The sequence below is a fragment of the Leucoraja erinacea genome, chromosome 18, assembly GCF_028641065.1.
Source record: "Leucoraja erinacea ecotype New England chromosome 18, Leri_hhj_1, whole genome shotgun sequence".
NCBI classification, from domain to species: Eukaryota; Metazoa; Chordata; class Chondrichthyes; order Rajiformes; family Rajidae; genus Leucoraja; species Leucoraja erinaceus.
This window is the reverse complement of record NC_073394.1, coordinates 29,041,655-29,062,720: the sequence shown is the minus strand read 5'-3', so window position 1 is coordinate 29,062,720 and position 21,066 is coordinate 29,041,655. Positions and strand designations below refer to the sequence as shown.

The following is a 21,066-nucleotide window of genomic DNA, read 5'->3' as shown; positions in this document are numbered from 1 at the left end:
ACCATACAGCAATACAATACAAATAAACACAATAGAGTTCAACAGGCACCAAAGTCAGTCATCTTCCTCTAATGTTCCTGATGTTCACCCGTGTACGGGGCCTCCGGAGCCCACCGCAGTCGCCGCTACGGGCAGCCCGCCGCTCAGGCCCGCTCACCGGGATGTTGGAACTCCGACGTCGGAACGGGAGGCCAACCTCAGTGGCTTGGACCTCCAAAATGGCCGCCGCTTCCAAAACGGCCGCCACTTCCCACCGGAGTCCGTGGCTCCCGACGTTCCCAGGCCACGCCGGGCGAAGATTCATGCTGGCAGCCCTCATCAAAGGGCCCCAGGAACTCCACGATGTTGGTCAGCGCCGCCGCCGCTGGGAGCTCCGCGAGCCACAGTTCCGTGATGTCGATGCTGCAGGCCCAATGCTCCGGAACTTCAAATGGCAATCCAGGTAGGTATCGCCCGCTCCGCGGTGAATCCAGCGTGGCGCCGCCGCTGCTGAAGCTCTGGTCTGTTCCCCGGTCTCTGGTAGGAAAGGCTCTGGTAGGAAAGGCTCGACTTGGAGAAATAGTTGCATCCCCGCCAGGAAGCGACTGGGAAGCGGTTTCCCCCTTACCCTCACCCCCTCCCCCACATAGAATAACTAAAGTATCCCCAAAACAAACTGGTTAGCCAAACTAAAATTTAAAAAAAGATGGAAAAAATGGACAGACAATAGGCAGAGGCGCCTCCAATACTGAGGATCGAATCTGGCACCCTGGAGCCATGAGGCAGCAGCACTGCCTGATACAACAACATTCTGTTGCAACAGAGGAATCTGACATCTAAAATGACAAAAGAAAACTACAGAGGCTAGAAATCTGAAATAAGAACAGAAAGCACTGGAAGTAAATAGTAGATCATGCAGCATTTGTGGAGAGAGAAATAGAGACAAGAGTTAGTGTTTCATCTCAAGGACCTATCATCAGTTCTGAAGCTTTAAATCTGCCTCTCTCTCCACAGATACTGCCTAACCTGATAAGTTTATCGAACATTTTCTGTTTCGAAATTTCAATTATCAAGGGGCAATAGACAGGGATGTTCACTATCACCACTGCTATTTGCTCTTGTAATAGAACCTCTAGCTGAAGCATTAGAACACACCCGAACATCCATGGTTATAATACAAAATACTTAAATAACAAAATATCATTATACGCAGATGATGTACTACTATACATCACAAAATCACAAATTAGTATACCAAATATACTAAACCTAATAGAGGAATTTGGATCCTTTTCAGGATACAGAATAAATTGGAATAAAAGCGAAATTATGACGATAAAACCCCGAGACTCAACACACCTTTTAAAATTCCCTTTTAAAATTGCTACAGAAAAATTTAAATATTTGGGAATTGAAATCACTAGAAAATATAAAGCTTTGTTTAACGCAAATTACATCCCCCTACTTAATAAATTAAACGCTCTGATTAAATTTTGGAAAACGTCTTCCGATGTCTTTAATAGGTCGAATAAATGCTATAAAAATGATCTTTTTACCACAAATTTTATATCTATTCCAGTCAATACCAATATACCTATCAAAAAAGTTGTTTTTAAAACTGGACTCAGATATTACAAACTTTATATGGGACTATAAATCCAATAGAATACAAAGAACACACCTGAGTAAACCTAAAGAATTTGGTGGATTAACACTTCCTAATTTTTTGTACTATAATTGGGCAGTAAATATCAAAAATGTAATTCACCTGTTGGACAACTCTGCCCAGCAGGTGGATTGGATAGTAATGGAGAGAGAGGATTGCTCCCCTTTTAATATAGGAGCGATCCTCCTCTCACAAATAAACCTGAATAATACAAAATACAATAAAAATCCAATTATTCATAGTACAATTTGAATTTGGAAACAAATAAAATTAACCTTAAAATTAAGAAATCTATCGCTTCTTTCTCCAATAGTTAATAATCCGTCGTTTAAACCATCTATTATAGATAAATCATTTATACACTGGGAAAGAATAGGAATTAAAATGTTTGGAGACATGTATGAAACTGGAAACTTACTATCATTCCAACAACTACAACTTAATTACAATTTGAGAAATAATCAATATTTTAAATATTTTCAAACGGGACTATTTGAAAAAATATACACAAGAATATCATAACTTGTCTCCAGATTTATTGGACGAAGCAATGAATACAAAGGCCGAATCAGCTAATTTAATATTATACTTGTACAACATCATCTTAAATTTAGAAATACCACCATCCGATAGAATTAGAAGAGACTGGGAACAAGAACTAGCTATAAAAATTTCGAAAGAGGGGTCGAATAAACATTTGCTATATGTGCATAAATGCTCGATTAATGTAAGACATATTCTAATTCAATTTAAAACCTTACAGAGACTATATTACTCAAAAACTAAAATAAGTAAACTTTTTCCAAATGTCTCACCCATCTGTGATAAATGTCTATCCCAAGAAGCAACTATAGCACATTCCTTTGTTTTTTGTATAAAAATCCAAAAATTTTGGAATGCAATTTTTGAGATGTTTACAAAATTATTTAAAACAAAACTGAAACCAAATGCAGAATTGATTATTTTTGGAACAATGGAAGGCAGCCCTGAGCTATCTGCCTCCCAAAAGAGTCTACTTAATTACCTTTTAATAATGGGAAAAAAACTCATACTTAAATTCTGGAAAACCGCCCCAACACCAACAATAAATATGTGGATTTCGAATATGTCTGAAATGCTACACCTGGAAGATATGAGATTCCTTCTAGCAGGCAAACCAGACAATTTCCAAAAGATTTGGTCTCCATTTATCGACTTACTACAAGTATAAGGTGCAACAGAATTCTGAAAATAAATGGTTTCAGGACCTGGTGAGGGGTGAGGAGGAAAAATACGAAGTTGGTAGCTCTCTTTTATCTCTCTTTTTTTAACTTTTAATATATCTTCTGTTTTCTTTGTCTCTTTTTCTTTTTCTATGGCTTACTTCTTAATTCTTTTTCGAATTTTTCGTGTCTAAGGGTCTCTTTTGATCACTCTTTCACACACTTATGCCCCTGTCCCACTTAGGAAACCTGAACGGAAACCTCTGGAGACTTTGCCACCCCACCCAAGGTTTACGTGCGGTTCCCGGAGGTTCCAGGAGGTTTTTGTCAGTCTCCCTACCTGCTTCCACTACCTGCAACCTCTGGAAACCACCTGCAACCTCCGGGAACCGCACGGAAACCTTGGGTGGGGCGCAAAGTCTCCAGAGGTTTCCGTTCAGGTTTCCTAAGTGGGACAGGGGCATTACTATCCTATTTCACTCTCTTTACTTTTCTGCTTTTTAAAGTTTAAAATATGAAGTGGTACAGGAAATGTATTATGTTATTTTTGGCTTATATTATTGTAATGTACACTACTTCTAATAAATAAAATTATAAAAACATTTAAAAAATAACATTTTCTGTTTCATGTTCAGAAAACTGATGCTCACATTTGTAGCTTGGGAGTAGATTTGCTCTTACACTGCTGTTCAAACTTCTATTTGGTATAATAATAATAATGACGACAGAATTTACTTTGTCAATCTGGTCTCCACTCCCTCCGCTCACATCTCCCTTCTCCTTACCCACCTCCCATTCACCTCAAAACCCTTGTACCCCTACCATTGGGACCAAAATTGCAGGGAAGAAGTACATTTCAGGGCAGAAGCAATTTGATTCAACACAAATGGATTATTACTCCAACTGGTTTGGTAAACAACATGGAGCCGGAACATTTGCCAAGATTAGAATACAGACTTTTGTTCCAATGCATTAACGTCAAAGGGGAGATTGCTGGAATAATGAAATACAGTGCTGATATAAAGCATCCATCAAAAAATCTACCAATAATAGTTGAAGGAAATCCAATGATATTCAGGAACAAGTACAGTGGAATAGTGGTCATGTTATTGGATTATAACTCCCAAGAAGTTGATCAGTGATCCAAGCCCCTCCACTAGCTGAGAATTGTAATTATATTTCAGTAAATATAAATCTGGAATTAAAAAGCCAGTATGGTTCAACTACTGTTTTTTTTAATTGATACAAGCCTATTCAAGTGGAAAATGGGTGAAGTTGATTCAACATTTGACTCAGAATAAATGTCTTTGCTGTCAGTGGCTTCAAGGTACAATATTAGTTGTGGACTCTCACGCGTGAAATTTAAACAATTATATTTGATAGCAAGATTTCGGATAGTCTTGAGGATGAATAAACGGAATGCACAGAACAAGCAGTGACCATAAAGTTTTGAATCCAATTCATATATTTCAGTAAATATTAAATAGAAGATAGTGGTCTAGATTTCATCCGTAAAATCCATATCCACTTGTATTATTCATTGGCCTGGCAACGAGACGAACCAATATATGCATACTCAGGTAAATACTAATGACCTGAACCCACTGAATAATCTTGGGTGCTTTAATTGTCCAGGGACTCTGCTGCTGAACTCCACGTGACGTTCAAGGATGGAACTCATTCCTGACAAGGTTCCCTAACATTTATCTTTAGGAACTACCTGCTAAATATCACTCCCGGTTCAATCAGTTGTAGGATCTGCGACCCCCATTGATTTTATTTGAAATTGTGGCCACAGAGATAAAAGCAATGGTACTTTACTTGCCACATGTACCAAGGTACAATGAAAGTTATTATTGTATACAGTTCAGTGCAAGTATCATTATACATAAGTGCTTCGACACATCTTAGATAAACATCTGAGATACAGTACCAATGTATAGCAGTGGTACAATGAGACAGTATACAGGGTCACTGGTTTTTAGCAAAATTATTGTTATGTTCTCCTTTTTAAAAATTATTTTGATTTGTATAATATTCTTGATGTTTATGCTGGTTTATAACTGTTCTGACCCAATATTATTTTTTTTAGAATATTTTAATCCTTCCTGTTATTTTGTATTGGTTTTTAATTTGTCAGGTTGAATATCACTTTTCGCTTGTGTAGCCGGTAAAGCTGGGGCCCCCTCTTTCAGGGTCAATGACTTTCAGGAAGCTTTTGGGCTTTGGTTGCTTCAGTGTGTCATAGGATATGCTGTCCTTCTCAGACATCAGTGCTTATCTGTGTTAAGTTGATTAGTAAGTCTGCTTATGTCACAAATATTGGCGGAGTGGATGGCAAGGAAGGTTGGCTAAGGCTACAGAGGAAAGAGATCAGGTGGAATGTTGGACAGAACATACAGCCATAGTGCCATGCAGCATGAACACCTTTTGCCCAACTTGCCCATGCTGACCAACATATCACATGTACCCGCATTTAACCCATATCCCTCTAAATCTATCATATCCATATCATGTAGTGCCCTCACCAAGCCCTTCGACCTAGAAGAACTCGAAGCTGCAATGAGCATGCTGAAACCTGGGAGAGCAGCAGTAATCGATGATGTACTGACAGAAATGATACAGCACCTTGGACCTAAAGCAAAGACCTGGCTCCTAACAATGCTGAACTCATGCATGGCACAGAAAACAACCCCACCTGTATGGAGTAAGGCCAAGACTGTCGCAATTCCCAAACCTGGAAAAGACCCATCATCCCCAAAGAGCTACAGACCCATTTCCCTCCTCTGCATCGCCTACAAGCTCTACGAGAGGCTACTACTCCAACGCCTTATGCCACTTATAGACTCCAAGCTTACTAAAGATCAAGCTGGCTTCCGCCCTGGCAGCTCCTGTGCCGGGCAGCTACTGAACCTCACCCAACACATTGAGGACGGTTTTGAGTGCAAACTCATCACTGGAGCAACTTTCATAGATCCCACCGCTGCCTACGACACTGTCCAGCACCGCACCATGATCAGGAAACTTTTTGACATGACTGGTGACCTCGACCTGTGCCAAGTCATCAAAAGCCTTCTCAACAACAGGCGCTTCTTCGTTCAACTAAACGACAAGAAGAGCAAATGGAAAACCCAAAAGAATGGCCTACCACAAGGCAGCGTACTGGCCCCCCTCCTCTTCAACATCTACACCAATGACCAACCACTTCCCCCACAATGCCACCGCTTCATCTATGCTGATGACCTCTGCATCACCACCCAACAGGAGAACTTCCAGAAGATCGAGTCTGTCCTGGAAAGCGCCCTCCAAGAGATGACAACCTACTACAATAACAACCACCTGAAACCCAACCCATCAAAAACCCAACTATGCAGCTTCCATCTTAAAAATCGAGATGCAGGAAAACAACTGAGCGTCTCATGGGATGGCCACAAACTCTCCAACCACTTCCACCCCGTGTACCTTGGAGTCACACTCGACAGGACACTCTCTTTCAAAACCCACCTTCAGAACACCAAAGCCAAGGTCAACACTCGCAACAACATCCTGCGCAAACTGGTAAACTCAAAGTGGGGCGCTGATCCACCAACCATCCGTGCAACTGCCCTAGCCCTGTGCTTCTCCACAGCTGAATACGCGTGCTCAAGCTGGAGCCGCTCCCACCACACCAAACTGGTTGACACAGCCCTCAACGACACCTGCCGCATTATCACAGGATGCATAAAGACAACGCCAGTCCCGTGCCTCTACGCCCTAGCTGGTATTGCCCCCCCCCCATATCAGACGATCCATCGTCGCCCAAGACGAGCGGAGAGCACAGGAGATCGATACCAGGCACCCCCTGCACGGACACACAGCACCTCCACCCCGACTGAAATCTAGAGCCAGTTTCTTGCAGACAGTCCCACCTCTCCAGACAACCAAAGAAACAGCAAGGACCAACATCTGGAAAGATGAATGGAACCAGCTCAACACACGAGCCCACGACTGGATGGAGAGAGGAATCACTCCAACTGAATGCCTCGCCAGCGGGCACGACCTCCCATGGCCAACCTGGAAGACCCTCAACAGATTACGAGTGGAGCAGGGGAGGTGCAAAGCACTTATGAAAGCATGGAACTACCAGGCAGAAGACACATGCAGCTGTGGAGCAGTACAGACAATGTCCCACCTACTGGAGTGTGACGACGCCCCCCAGTGCAGCCCCCAGGACCTGGCTGAACCGACCCGACCAGCTGTGACCTGCGCCAGATACTGGCAGAACGACATCTGAGATTGCAACGGACTCGAAGAAGAAGAAGACCTGCCCAAGTGTTTCTTAAATGTTGTGTTAGTACCAGTATCAACTACCTCCTCTGGCAGCTGGTTCCATACACCTGCCACCCTTTGTGTAAAAAAGATGGCCCTCAGGCTCCTATTAAATCATTCCCCCTCACCTTAAACCCATGTCCTCTGGCTCTCGATTCCCCTAAACTGGGCACAAAATCTTGGTGTTTTTAGATGACCAACATTAAACTGGTGTTTCCTTTCTGCAACTTTCGGATTTCTGTATTTAATTGTTAAATAATTAATCGCTGCAGAAAATGCTCTCCCTTCTTATATTGTCTTCTACTCTCATGTGTTTGGTACACAGACACAATGGGTCCTGAGTTGATTTTCAACATGTTTGCGTCTCACCAGCCTGACTGATGATTCTTTGTGTTTTTTATTTTCCCAGGTGATTTCCAGTTTGCAATTGCATCTGATGATAATTCCGAGTTTTGGCTCAGCTCTGACGAAAGTCCTGCGAATGCCAGATTGCTGATACATGTAGGCAAGGTACAGATGCCAGTTCAATCTCTCTTATCTGCTCCAGCAGCCATTCCAGGCATTTCAATCACTGCATTAAAATGTCTTTGGGGATGACTGTTTTTTTTCTCTGTTATATGGACACTCTCCAAGCATCCACCTTCTAGCTATGAAAAAGCATAAAAGTGAAAAGATGGTATCAGGCTCCAGCAAATGAAAAGTTTTATAATGAAGTCATTGCTTTATCCTACACTGTACGTAATGTTTCTTTTATATATCTGACATTTGAAGGCACGTGTTGGAATATTTTAATCTATTTTTAACGTTTTATGATCCTATGATTTTAAAATTATTAATAGTTTTCGAATTTATAATAATTCTAATAGTACTGCTGTGCAGGTACCAGCACGACATTTAAGAAACATTTAGGTTTAGAGGGATAAAAGCCAAAAGCAGGCAGGTGGTACATGTTGATCGGCGTAGGTACATTGGACCAAAGAGACTGTTTCCACGTTGTATGACTCTCTATCTCTAATAACAGTTGTCTGCTGCTTTGTAGACTAACATATTTTACCCAGAGTAGGGGAGTCAAGAACCAGAGGGCATAAGTTTAAGGTGAGGGGGGGAAAGATTTAATTTTTTTACACAAAGAGTGGTAGGTATATAGAACGAGCTGCCAGAGGAGTTAGTTGAGGCAGGTACTATCACAGCATTTAAAAATAAAACTAGAAAGTTACATGGATAGGATAGGATTAGAGGGATATGACCCAAATGCTTGCATGTGGGACTAGTTTAGATGGGGCACATTGGTCCAGTTGGGCACGTTTGGCCAAGGAACCTGTTTTCACACTGCATGACTCTATGATGCTAAAGGTACTGCATTGACTAATCTAATGACTGAGGCAATGAGATGGCCTTAGTGCCACAATGCACGGGAACATTGATTATCTGTGCCCCTACATGGGGGATGTGTGTGTTAAATCTGTGCACCGGAACCTAGCCCTCCAGTTGTCTTGAACCTCATTGCCATTGTGCCAAGACCTTGCTCTGAGCAACAGTGACTCCATGGTAAAATAATACATGCACATCCACCTCCTACTCCTCAGGAGCATATTATTCTTAATCTAAAGGGACTACTGAAGAAGGGCTTAAAAAAAGGTGAATTTCAGGCAAATGCAAACCACATCACTCTACATAAAACTCTTCATCCACTCAGTAGTAATGACCCCTGCCCTCCCACCAGTTTCTCAGACCCGGACTAACTACCGCAGGTACCGCAAGCATTAGAAACAATAACTTTAAACTCATCTCTGCAAGGTCATCCACATTCACTAGAACTACCCACAAGGCACACATCTGCCAGCGCCTTTATCACCTCCTGCTCTGTACGTGGAAGGATCAGAGGTTCAGTTTCAGTTTCAGTTTAGTTTATTGTGACGTGCACTGATGTACAGTGATAAGCTTTTGTTGCATGCTATCCATTCAGTGGAAAGACAATACATGATTACAATCGAGCCATTTACAGTGTATTGATGTGGGAATCACATTTAGTGCAAGGTAAAGCCAGCAAAGTCTGATGAAGGATAGTCTGAGGGTCTCCAATGAGATAGACAGTAGTTCAGCACCGCTCACTGGTTGTGGTAGGATGATTTAGTTGCTTGATACAATACAGTACAATACAATAATACAATACCGTTTATTTGTCATTTGAACCTCACATGAAGTTCAAACTAAATTTGGTTTGAGCTGGGAATAACAGCTGGGAAGAAACTGTCCCTGAATCTGGAGGTTACCACATTAGCCGCATCGGTCTCCTCCGAACCCACAACATGAGTGGAAGGATGTCATTGTCAATCCTGAGGGACTATTGACAATGTACAGATTAGTACAGGTGTCAGAGGAGTCACAGGAGAAGGCAGGAGAATGGGGTTAGGAGGGAGAGATAGATCACCCATGATTGAAAGGCAGAGTAGACTTAATGGGCCGAATGGCCTATTTCTACTATCACATGACCGTATGACTTTTGACCTCATGACTATCTATGAAAACGATTTGTAAAAAATTACAGCTCCTGGTTTGTAACTGTGTAGGGAGGACCTACTTTAGATAACCACAGTGCCTCCTTCAAATGCAGTATTAGAGAGTCACAGTGATACAGTGTGGAAACAGGCCCTTCTGGCCAACTTGCACACACCGGCCAACATGTCCCAGCTACACTAGTCCCACCTGCCTGCACTTGGTCCATATCCCTCCAAGCCTGTCCTATCCATGTACGTGAATAATTGTTTCTTAAACACTGGGATAGTTGCAGCCTCAACTACCTCCTCTGGCAACTTGTTCCATTCACACCCACCATCCTCTGTGTGAAAAAGTGACCTCTCAGACTCCTGTTAATTATTTTTCCCTTCACCTTAAACCTATGTCCTCTAGTCCTCAATTCCCCTACTCTGTGCATCAACCTGATCTATTCCTCTCATGATTTTGTATACCTCTATAAGATCACCCCTCATCCTCCTGCGCTCCAAGGAATAGTGACCCAGCCTACTCAACCTCTCTCTATAGCTTACACCCTCTAGTCCTGGCAAAATTCTAATAAATCTTTTCTGAACCCTTTCAAGCTTGACAATATGATTCCTATTACATGGTGACATCTAGAAAGCATCTTATTTTCGCCAAATCATTTTAGTTTCATTTCTTCAGTCGGTCTGAATCAGTCAAGTGACTAATCCTTCTTATCATTGCTTTCCAGTTGGGTACAGAGTGGGCTGCACCAGGCGAGTTTACTAAATTCAGATCTCAAGTTTCCAATCCAGTCCAGTAAGTACACAATTTCATTCATCGCTTTCAATGACTAAAACAGTGGCATCAGATTGGAGCAAACCAGTTACCATAAAACCTCAAACTAAAAGGTTATTTAGTCCCAGTAAAGTAGATAACAGGTATTAAAGTTTGAAATTGTTCATGCACTTTTAAGATCTCTCTGCTGCCCCCCTCTCATTGGCTAATAGTATTTTCACATCTGAAGTAGGTTCAAATGGTTTAAAAAATGTACTAAGTTCAGACATTAAATTCCAATTTATCAATGTGACCCACGATAAGAATAGTGTCGTTGTGACCTCTCAACAGCGGCTGCATGGGTAAAGCTTATTTTAGTTTAATTTAGCTTAAAGATACAGCATGGAAACAGGCCCTTCGGACTACCGAGTCCCCACTGACCAGCAATCCATGTACACTACCACTATCCTATGCACTAAGGACAATTTACAATTTTTACCGAAGCCACTTAAGGGTCTGTCCCACTTTCACGACCTCAGCCGAGATTGCCTTTGACTCATGCTCGCAGCATGGTCGTCACAAGGTCGTAGGAGATCGTAACAGTCCATGATGCTAGACGTAGGTCCTCGTGGCATCAAGTAGGTCGAGCCGTTTTTCTAGCCTGATGAAAAACGTCCACGAGTAAAAAAGGTTGTGAAAGTGGGACAGGCCCTTAAACGTACAAACCTGTAGGTCTTTGGAGTGTGGGAGGAAACTGGAGCACCCGGAGAAAACCCACATGGTCATAGGGAGAATGCACAAACTCCATACAGACAGCGCCCGTGGTCAGGATTGAACCCAGGTCTCTGGTGCTGTCGTCAAATAATAGAAGTAAAAATAAAGATATTATTTACTTAATACAAGCTCCGAAGCAAAATATCTTCTCTTTATATTTAGTAAATTATCTTGTGTGTGGCTATCACTGGCAGTGGATTGACTTGGTTTTGTGAGGAGCAACTCAGTGAAGACGATGTGAAGTATGACACTTGTCCCAGGTGTAGTACTGGTGTTATGGATTGAAAAACTGAAGGCAATGAATGTGAAAGGGCCGAGAAACAAGATGGTGATGAATGGGTCTGAGCTGAGGAGAGCCAGTCGAGGTACCGCCCTGTGATTGTTGATGGAAGTCAGGAATGCGGGGAAACGTTGACTGAATTGTGCATCCCGCAGAGAATAATTGCAGTCCATTGCAGGTCTGGGTAGTGAGCCCCAGATTTGGAAGCAGGGTCCCGACCCGAAAAGTCACTTTATTCATGATCTCCAGGATGCTCCAGACCTGCTCGTTTACTCCTGCACTTTATGCCTTTCCGTTTTGAAAGGCAGTGAAAGTTTGCTTTGGAAATCAAACTATTTCTATCCACATAGTAACCGAGGAATGGACTCTGTGCAGTGACTTTTCATAGCAAGTGTTAGCTAGATGAGTACACACCCATCTCTGAGTACACACCCATCTCTGAATGATTTGGTTTAGTTTAGAGATACAATGTGGAAACAGGTCCTTTAGCCCAACAAGTCTGTGCCGAACAGAGATCCCCACACAGTAACACTATCCTACACACACTAGGGATAATTTACCATTTTTCCGAGCCAATTACAAACCTTTAGATCGTTGGCGTGTGGGAGGAATCTTGAGCTCCTGGTGAAAACCAATGTGGTCATGTGGAGAAAGTACAAAGTCCGTACAGACACCACCTATAGTCAGGATCATGCGGGATCTCTCACGCTCTTGGGTTGAAATCGCTTTTAAAACATGGGGGGGGGGGGGGGGGGGACACACACAATTTCCTGGCTGCCCGATGACAAGTGTGCATGACAACTAATAATTGTATCTCCTCCCACTCCCCCAACCCCCTTTGAGGGCTCCGATCGCCAAGCCTGTGAACTTACCATCACGGAATCCTCAAACTAACAAGAAGCTTTTGACAAACTTACAAAAATATACATATCTATTTTTTTTAAATTCATATAACATTTAGGGATGTTATATAAATTAAAAAAAATTAAGCATTTTTATTTATGTTAGTTTATCAAAAGTTTCTTTTGTCCACCCACTTTTTGAGGTGGGGGAGGCCTGAAAGAACATTGAAATCATACTTTTGCAATGCACTAAAACATGATTTTAATACATCAAATTTCAAAAAGTCCCTACCGTGGATTTTAAAAATTCAAAAAGCCTTCCCCCGCTTGGTTGCTCCAGTCCCTTGCCTTCACTCGCTATCAAAACATGGAGGGGACTGGGGGACACAATTTTTTGGCGGCCATGCGCACATGCACACACACACACGCGCGAGGCTTGGGAGGCTCAATCCAACGCTAAATGCAGCTCAACACTGCCTGTCTCACCGGGTTAACTACAGCCCTGTCTGGACTGACGGGACACCAGTGCTGCTTCTCCACGCTGGCCATATTTCCCGCAAGTCCAGGGAGGGCTGTAGGTTCACCTGGTGGGACAGGCAGAGTTGAGCTGGGTTTAGCGCTGCTTCTCTGCGCTGGTTGTGGGCCTGGGGGCACCGCTCACGTCTGACTCCCGACCTCTCTGGCCACCCGTGGTGGGGGGGGGGGGGGGCACTCGGGACAGCGCCGGAGACCCTGCCGGGATCGAACCTGGCTGCGGATGAGGCGCAGGTCTGTGCCACGTCTCCCTCCTCCAATCACCTCATTCTATCCTCAGTCCCACCCCCCCTATTCCTCCCTCCTCCAATCATCGCGCTGAATCATCATGTTCCGCCCCCATTGCCTGCTGACCGACGTCTCTCTCGTCCAATCGGCGCCCTCGATCATCAGTCCCACCCCCACTGTCTCGCAGAAAGCGGAGATTTCACCGGGTTTTAAAATCTGGATCACAAAAACTTGGGGGGATGTCCCCCACCTCTCAAAACATGGGGGGGGGGCGTGTCCCCTCTGCCCCCCCCCCGGGTTTTCCGCCCATGCTTGCTGGGTACCCCCTTGAGGCCGGTGATCAGTGATCGCTCAGCCCCCCCCGACTTTCAAAAACGCCCCGCGGCCCCTGTATCAGTACTGTTCTTTATAATTTCCTGATGACTATGTAGCCTCAACCCAATTGCAAAAGCTTTTGTTTGAGTGCTGTTGGTCATGATGAATCAAATCAAATTCAAAAACTCTTTCAGATCAAGAGGAAAAGCAAATCTGTATTTTCAATGAAACATGTAGAATTTAAAGACAATGCAGATAAATGTAGATTGCTCAGTCATACACTGAAGTTGCAAATGCTATTAATTCTACGTTATTTACCATCAACTTATTAAAATTGTTTTTAATATGGATTAATATTAGGTTTTATGCTCTAATAAGAGGAAGAAACTCCAAGAACATGTCGGCATTCAAGAAGGGCGGGGCCTAGAACTAGGGCATAAGAAACAGGAGCAGGAATAAGTTGAAGGTCGGGAACCTTCTTCAGGCCGATCAGTTTGAATGGCTCAGTCTGAAGAAGGGTCCTGACCTGAAACGCCAACAATCCAAGTTCTACAGAGATGCTGCCTGACCTGCTGAGTTACTCCAGCACTTAGTATTTTTATTTTGTAAACAACATTTGCAGTTCCTGTTAGCCATGACTGCTGGTCTTGCCAGTGAGTGTCAGATCCAAAAAAATGAATGGGCCAAAATAAAAATATTTCACAGTTCAAGTTTAATCTCTTACAGAATATGTCTCTGCTTCCTCTTGTTGTAGGCATTTCCTTTTTGAAATTCCAGCGGAGGTTTACGAGAATGATCTCAGGGATGATTGAGTTAACATTTGAGTATAGGAGCAGGAAGATTTGAGTATAGGAGCAGGGAGGTTCTACTGCAGTTGTACAGGGTCTTGGTGAGACCACACTTGGAGTATTGCGTACAGTTTTGGTCTCCTAATCTGACGAAAGACATTCTTGCCATAGAGTACAGAGAAGGTTCACCAGACTGATTCCTGGGATGTCAGGACTTTCATATGAAGAAAGACTGGATAGACTCGGTTTGTACTCGCTAGAATTTAGAAGATTGAGGGGGGATCTTATAGAAACTTACAAAATTCTTAAAGGGTTGGACAGGCTAGATGCAGGAAGATTGTTCCCGATGTTGGGGAAGTCCAAAACAAGGGGTCACAGTTTAAGGATAAGGGGGAAATCTTTTAGGACCGAGATGAGGAAAACATTTTTCACACAGAGAGTGGTGAATCTCTGGAATTCTCTCCCGCAGAAGGTAGTTGAGGCCAGTTCATTGACTATATTTCAGAGGGAGTTAGATGTGGCCCTTGTGACTAAAGGGATCAGGGGGTATGGAGAGAAGGCAGGTACAGGATACTGAGTTGGATGATCAGCCATGATCATATTGAATGGCGGTGCAGGCTCGAAGGGCCGTATGGCCTACTCCTGCACCTATTTTCTATGTTTCTATGTTTCTAACATATGATGTACGTTTGATGGCATTAGACCTGTACTCACTGGAGTTTATAAGAAGGATGGGGGACCTCATGGAAACTTACCGAAACAGTGAAAGGCCTGGATAGAGTCAATGTGGAGAGGATGTTTCCTCTAGTTGGCGAGTCTAGGACCAGAGGCCATAGCCTCAGAATGAAAGGACATACCTTTAGAAAGATGAGGAGGAATTCCTATGGTTGGAGGTTAGTGAATCTGTGGAATTCATTGTCACAGAAGACTATGAAGGCCGTCAATGGATAATTTTGAGGTGGAAATTGATAGATTCTTGATTAGTAAGGGTGTTAGGGGTTATGGGGAGAAGGCAGGAGAAAAGGGTTGAGAGGGAAAGATAGATCAGCCATGATTGAATGGCGGAGTAGACTTGATGGGCCGAATGGCCTAATTCTGCTCCTACAACATGAACTTGAGAAACTTGTTAGGGGAGTGTTTTTAAAGAGTACTATTTCCTTATTACTGAGTGCTTTGAAATTGCACCCATAGCCTGAGCAGGTGCATCATCTACAAAAGAAGAGCTTATGTGAAGAGACTTAATCAGCTCAGTCACAACTGACCTACACTTCAGACTCTGAGAAAGCATCAGCAGACAGTAAGTGGTGGCAGTATTATCCAACTGACCCAATTATCTGCGGTAGAGACTTCCGAGAAAAATGATTCCATAATAGTCAGGTTATGAACAATGATGAGCAACTGACAAAAACAGAGGCATAAACCCGAGTTGATGAATCTTCCGTGTCATGCAGGAAAGCTCCTGGAAATCTCGGAGTCAGTCAGTCAATGTCATCACAGATGAGAGCTAACGATACTGCAAATGCACACCAGGGCCTCAGTGCCTGGAAGGGAAAGGCAAACTAATATTTACAGGCAGAGACACAAGGATCTGAAGATGCTGGAATCTTGAGCAAAACATGAAGTGCTGGAGGAACTCAATGTGTCAGACAGCATCTGTGGAAGGAATGGATATGTGACGTTTCGGGTCGAGATGTTTCAGACCGGAGAAGGTTCTAGTCTAGATGCAAATTGAGTCTAGATGCAAATATATCGATATCTGGTGTTCCATACCGTGCTACAATATCAGCAAATACTTTTATATCCAACATCCATTCGATGTTTTCATTGAATTTGCGTGACCTGGTGTCTGCCACTGAATTTAGGTTACCTGGTAGGTAAGTAGCTGATATCCAAATATTTCTCTGGATACACCATTGCCAAATTGTATTAGCTAGATTGTCACATGATGTTGATTTGATTCCACCTATACGGTTAATATATGCCACCACGGTGGTATTGTCAATCTGTAGTCTAACATGCTGGTGATATATTCCAGAACAGTATGACTTTAGGCCATAGAACGTACCCAACATTTCCAGGTAGTTTATGCCAAGTGTCTGTAGTAATGATGCCTCCTGTGCATTCCATCTACCTCCACAGCTAGAGATGGAATTGGTAGCACCCCAACCAAGTGCACTGGCATCCGTTTGTAGCACCACTGAGGGGTTGCTGATAATGATAGGGCTGGAACATTGCCGAATGTTATCCCTCCACCATTTTAATTCCATAATTGCTTTGATTGGTAGCTTCATTGGTCTGTCGAAATGACCAGCATTAATTTTGAGTGCTTGTATTTTTCCCCTTTGTAAATTTTGATAATACAAAGGTCCGAATTGTGTGGCTGGAAAAGCAGCCACTTTTTTGCCAATCATCCTTGCTACCAATCTGATAGATGATTCACTGATGTCAATGAGGTTGTTGCAGGCCTCAGTTAAGACTGTAGCCTTGTCCTTTGGTAAAGTCACTGACATGTGAACTGAGTCAATAGTGAACCCCAAATAATCCATTATGGTGGAAGGCGTAGTTTAGATTTAACTGGATGGATGATAAACCCCAGTTTCTCAAACAATTGTTTGGTGGCTGATACAGCTGGTTTGGCTAATTACAAAGTTTAGCCCACAATCAATATGTCATCTAGATAGGCCATGATCATATGTTTATGTTTCCGAAGAAACGCTAAGGCTGGTTTCAAAATGTTTGTAAACAGCCTGGGGGCTGATGTTAATCCATTTGGTAGAGCTCTATACTGTCAGTGCTGCCCCATCTAGTTGAATTTTAAATAACATCTGTGATCAGTCCGTATAGGCACTGAATAGTAAGCATCTTTTAGGTCGATGCTAACCATGAAGTAACCTGTGGAAATCAATTGTTTGGCAGTAACAAAGGTTTCCATTTTGAAATGAATATACTGCACAAATGTATTCAATTTGGTCAAATCTATGATGATGCGACAACCACCATCTTTTTTGTTTTTGGTAAAGATATTAGACAGAAATTCCAGAGAATCGTGTTGGGTTTTTTCAATAACCCCCTTAGCGTGGAGTCTCACCAGTTCAGCATGTGCTTCCAATTTTTCTTTTAGTGAAAGTACGAACATTTGGTTCTGAACTGGGGGCTATTTTTGTGCACAAATTCAATGGTATATTCCTGGATACTGTTTAGGATATACAGTGGCTTGCAAATACTTTTGCACGCCACACTTTTCAGTTTTTTATTTGTAAAAAAATTTGAAAACCATGTATCATTTTCCTTCCACTTCACAATTATGCGCCACTTTGTGTTGGTCTATCACATAAAATCCCAATAAAATACATTTACGTTTGTGGTTGTAACGTGACAAAATGTGGAAAGGTTCAAGGGGTATGAATACTTTTGCAAGCCACTGTAAGTGTCTGTTGTTAATGCACTCCATGCCTAACAAAAGAAGTGTAATCTCCCACCGATATGTGTATTATCCACACTTCATATAATTTGTAAGGGACCAGACCCACCTACCTCCATGGTTACCAGTGGAAAGTTTACTTCTTCCTGTGTAGTCTTCGAGGAGGTTGAGGCGCCGGTGTCTGGGTTTGGGTCTGGGGTTTGCGCATTTTCCATGAAGGCCGGTCTGGGCCATGGCCTAAAAAAGACCGCTGTCCTGTATGTCCGGCCTTTGAGCTTTCACCAGCTTCTGATTGTCCTGCTCTGCTGGTGGGTGCGTAAGGGTGCTGTCTTTGAGTGTAGGAGGTCCTTCCTGTTGTCGCCTTTATGAGCCCCAGGGTTTTTGCCTCCTCATCGAGCTCCTTCTTTCTCCTTCCTGCACCCCCTGCACACTTGTTGTTTGTTCAGCAAACCCCTCGTCAGGGTCAGCCCAGAATTGACCCTCAGTACTCCCCTCTGTCGAGGGAGATGCACTGTGCAGCCCTACGTAAGGTGCTGCTGTGCGTGTTTTGTATAACCCATGGTGACTAGACTCCATTTCCCGGAGTCTGTCACGTTGGAGCATCTGCTCCATAAGCCGCTCCATTTGGCCCCAGCAGCGCTGGTCCCCGCGGAATTTCTTGCAGTCCGACTTGTCAGAGTCAACGGCTCTGTTCCGTATAGGCTTCCCGCCCGGCCGTGGTGTTGATCTGGCCGGCGCGCTGGTGCCATGTCGGGCACAGCTGATCCCACTCACGATGATCTGGTGCCGTCAGCCGCTGCTGACTGCCCGCAACTCCGCGGTCCTCCCCAGCCAGCTTAGACGCAGCCCTTGTGGACTCTATTTTTGTCCATAGTTTCCCCCTGTAAAAAACAGCGCGGGAAACAAAAAACGACCGCAGAGTAATTCCCTTACCTGTCGGTCTCGGTTTCAAAATTGCCGCTGCGGGGGAACGCTCCACCCCGTCTGTCGTTTCGCAATGCGTGTAGTGATATGGCACGCATGCGTCCTGGCGGGTTCTTCACGTAGTCACTCGCGTGAATCCGAAGTAAAATTGAACAGTATCCCAGCTTATGGAAGGACTGATCAAAAGTAGGGGAATGGGGAATGTTATAGAGTAGAGGGACCTCGTTAACATACCAAGTAAAATATTAAAGATAAACAAACTAAATAAATATCACGAACAAAGGACCTCGTTATGCAGGTACATAGTTACTTGAAAGTGGCCTCACATGTAGATAGGATGGTCAAGAAGGCTTTTGGCACATTGGCTTTGAACATCTGTCAGGGCATTGAGTATAGGTTGGAATGTTATGTTACATTTGTACAAGATGGTGGTGGGGCCGCGTTTGGAGTATTGTGTTCCGTTTTGGTCACCCTGCTATTGGAAAGATGTTGTTAAGCTGGCCTGAGAGCAAAAAAGATTTATGACAATGTTACCAGGACTGAGGGCCTGAGCTGCACCAGAGGAGTTGTGCTGGCTAGGACTTTATTTCTTGGAGCACAGGTGGATGAAGGTTGATTTTATCGAGATGTATATGATCATGAGAGGGATAAGGTAAATGCACAGAATCTTTTACCCAGAGTCGGGGAATCAAGAACCAGAGGACATAGGTTTAAGGTGCGAGGGGAAAGATTGAATTGGCACCTGAGAGGCCAATTTTTCACTCAGCAGGTGGTGGCTATATGGAACAAGCTGCCAGAGGGGGTAGTTGTGACAGATACAATAGCAACATTTAACAGATATATTGACAGGGCATCTTGGTTGGCATGGACTAGTTGGATCGATGGGCCTGTTTCCAAAACATCATCTATTCCTTTTCTCCAGAGATGTTGCCTGACCCGGTGAGTTACTCCAGCATTTTGTGTCTACCTTCGGTGTACACGAGCTTCTGCAGTTCCTTCCTACACAGATACTATAATGGCATTCCACGCTTTTAGATAGGAAACATAGATATGCAGAGAATGGATGAATATGGATCATGTGCAGGCAGATGAGATTAGGTTATCTTGACATCATTTTCGTCACAGATGTTGTGGGCCAAAGAGTCTGTATTTTTTATGTTCAATGTTCTAAACCCCCTGATTTCTTCTGTTTCCACATCACCTACATAGCTCTGGATTTGCTTCTGACTGCAGCCTCTGAGATGTCACCAGCCTCAATACCGCTGTTAGGTATCTCATGCCCAGGATATTCCCTGCACTCGCTCCTCTACTCTACTCTACTCACTCACTCCCCATCTTCCGGTATTACAGGAGGGACATCCTTTACATTTCTTATATCTCAGTCATGAAGTAAGAATGTTTATCAGACCTGTGGATTGTTCTTAAAGGATTGTTTAATTTAGTTTAGTTTAGTTTAGTTTAGTTTAGATTAGAGATATAGCACGAGTCTGAGTTCACACACGGGACAATGTACCAAGCCAAATTAACCTACAAATCTACACCTCTTTGTAGTATGGGAGGAAACTAAAGATATCGGAGAAAACCCATGCAGGTCACGGGGAGAACATACAAACACCATACAGACAGCACCCATAGTCAGGATCGAACCCGAGTCCCTGACGCTTCAAGGCAGCAGCTCTACCGCTGTGCCACCGTGCTGCCCTTTATTCTTTTATGACAACTGCTGCATTGAGCAGGATTTCTTTCCAGCCACTGAATTTCTAGTCCACCTCCTCTATCTTATTCTATTCCTTGGTTTACAATGTGAATCTTTCCCCAAGGGTCCTCTCATTCTCAAGTTGCTAATATTTCCCACTAAAAAAAGCTATCTGTTTGCACTCGAGTATCTCCCTGACAGCAATCTTAACAATGGCACATAATACCCAAGGTTAGAATTTAGTGGCAGTTGATTTTCTGTGCTTGTTCTTTAATTAGCCTTTTGCTTCCTTTTACTTTAAACAGCCACCTGCCTGTTGTTTTACCGTTCCCCATTCTGGTGCTTGTTCAGATGCTGCGTGTGACACTGCCCTTTGTAAGACGTGTCTGCGTGCCAAATCTATGCATTCATTTGATTGCCTTCCACCTATTCTTCGAAACGTCTCTGTGATACATGCTATTTGTGCTGATCCAGCTAATAGGTGTGCTAGTATCGTTTTGAACCACAATTGGCCTTTTGTACTTGAGGAGGGCGAGGAGCTGAAACTTCCAGTCCTGCTGAAACTAGCTGAAACTGACTGACTAGACTAATAATTAGAGGGTAACTGTGCCAGTGGAGCAAGCACAAAATGAGGATCACCATCTCCTTCACTGGCTGGCACTTTTGCTAGGAATAACTTCTGAACGTTTTGCTGAACCCCTTTGCTCAGTCCGCCTTGGCCTATGCGATCTCCTAGTTGCCAAATGCTTTAATTCCCCTTCACATTCCCATACTGACCTTTCTGTCCTGGGTCTCCTCCACTGTCAGAGTGAGGCCAAAAGGCAAATTGGAGGAACAGCACCTCATATTTTGCT

At 43.4% G+C, this 21,066-nt stretch overlaps 1 protein-coding gene across 1 annotated transcript in view; it reads left to right on the top strand.

Moving 5' to 3' along the window:
- Positions 1–21,066, top strand: part of LOC129705858 (N-acetyl-beta-glucosaminyl-glycoprotein 4-beta-N-acetylgalactosaminyltransferase 1-like) — a 566,730-nt gene that overhangs the window by 343,619 nt on the left and 202,045 nt on the right. The window contains exons 6-7 of the mRNA XM_055649703.1: positions 7,565–7,665; positions 10,385–10,452. Of these exons, the coding sequence (XP_055505678.1) occupies positions 7,565–7,665; positions 10,385–10,452 (169 nt within the window). The remainder of the gene's footprint in view (positions 1–7,564; positions 7,666–10,384; positions 10,453–21,066) is intronic.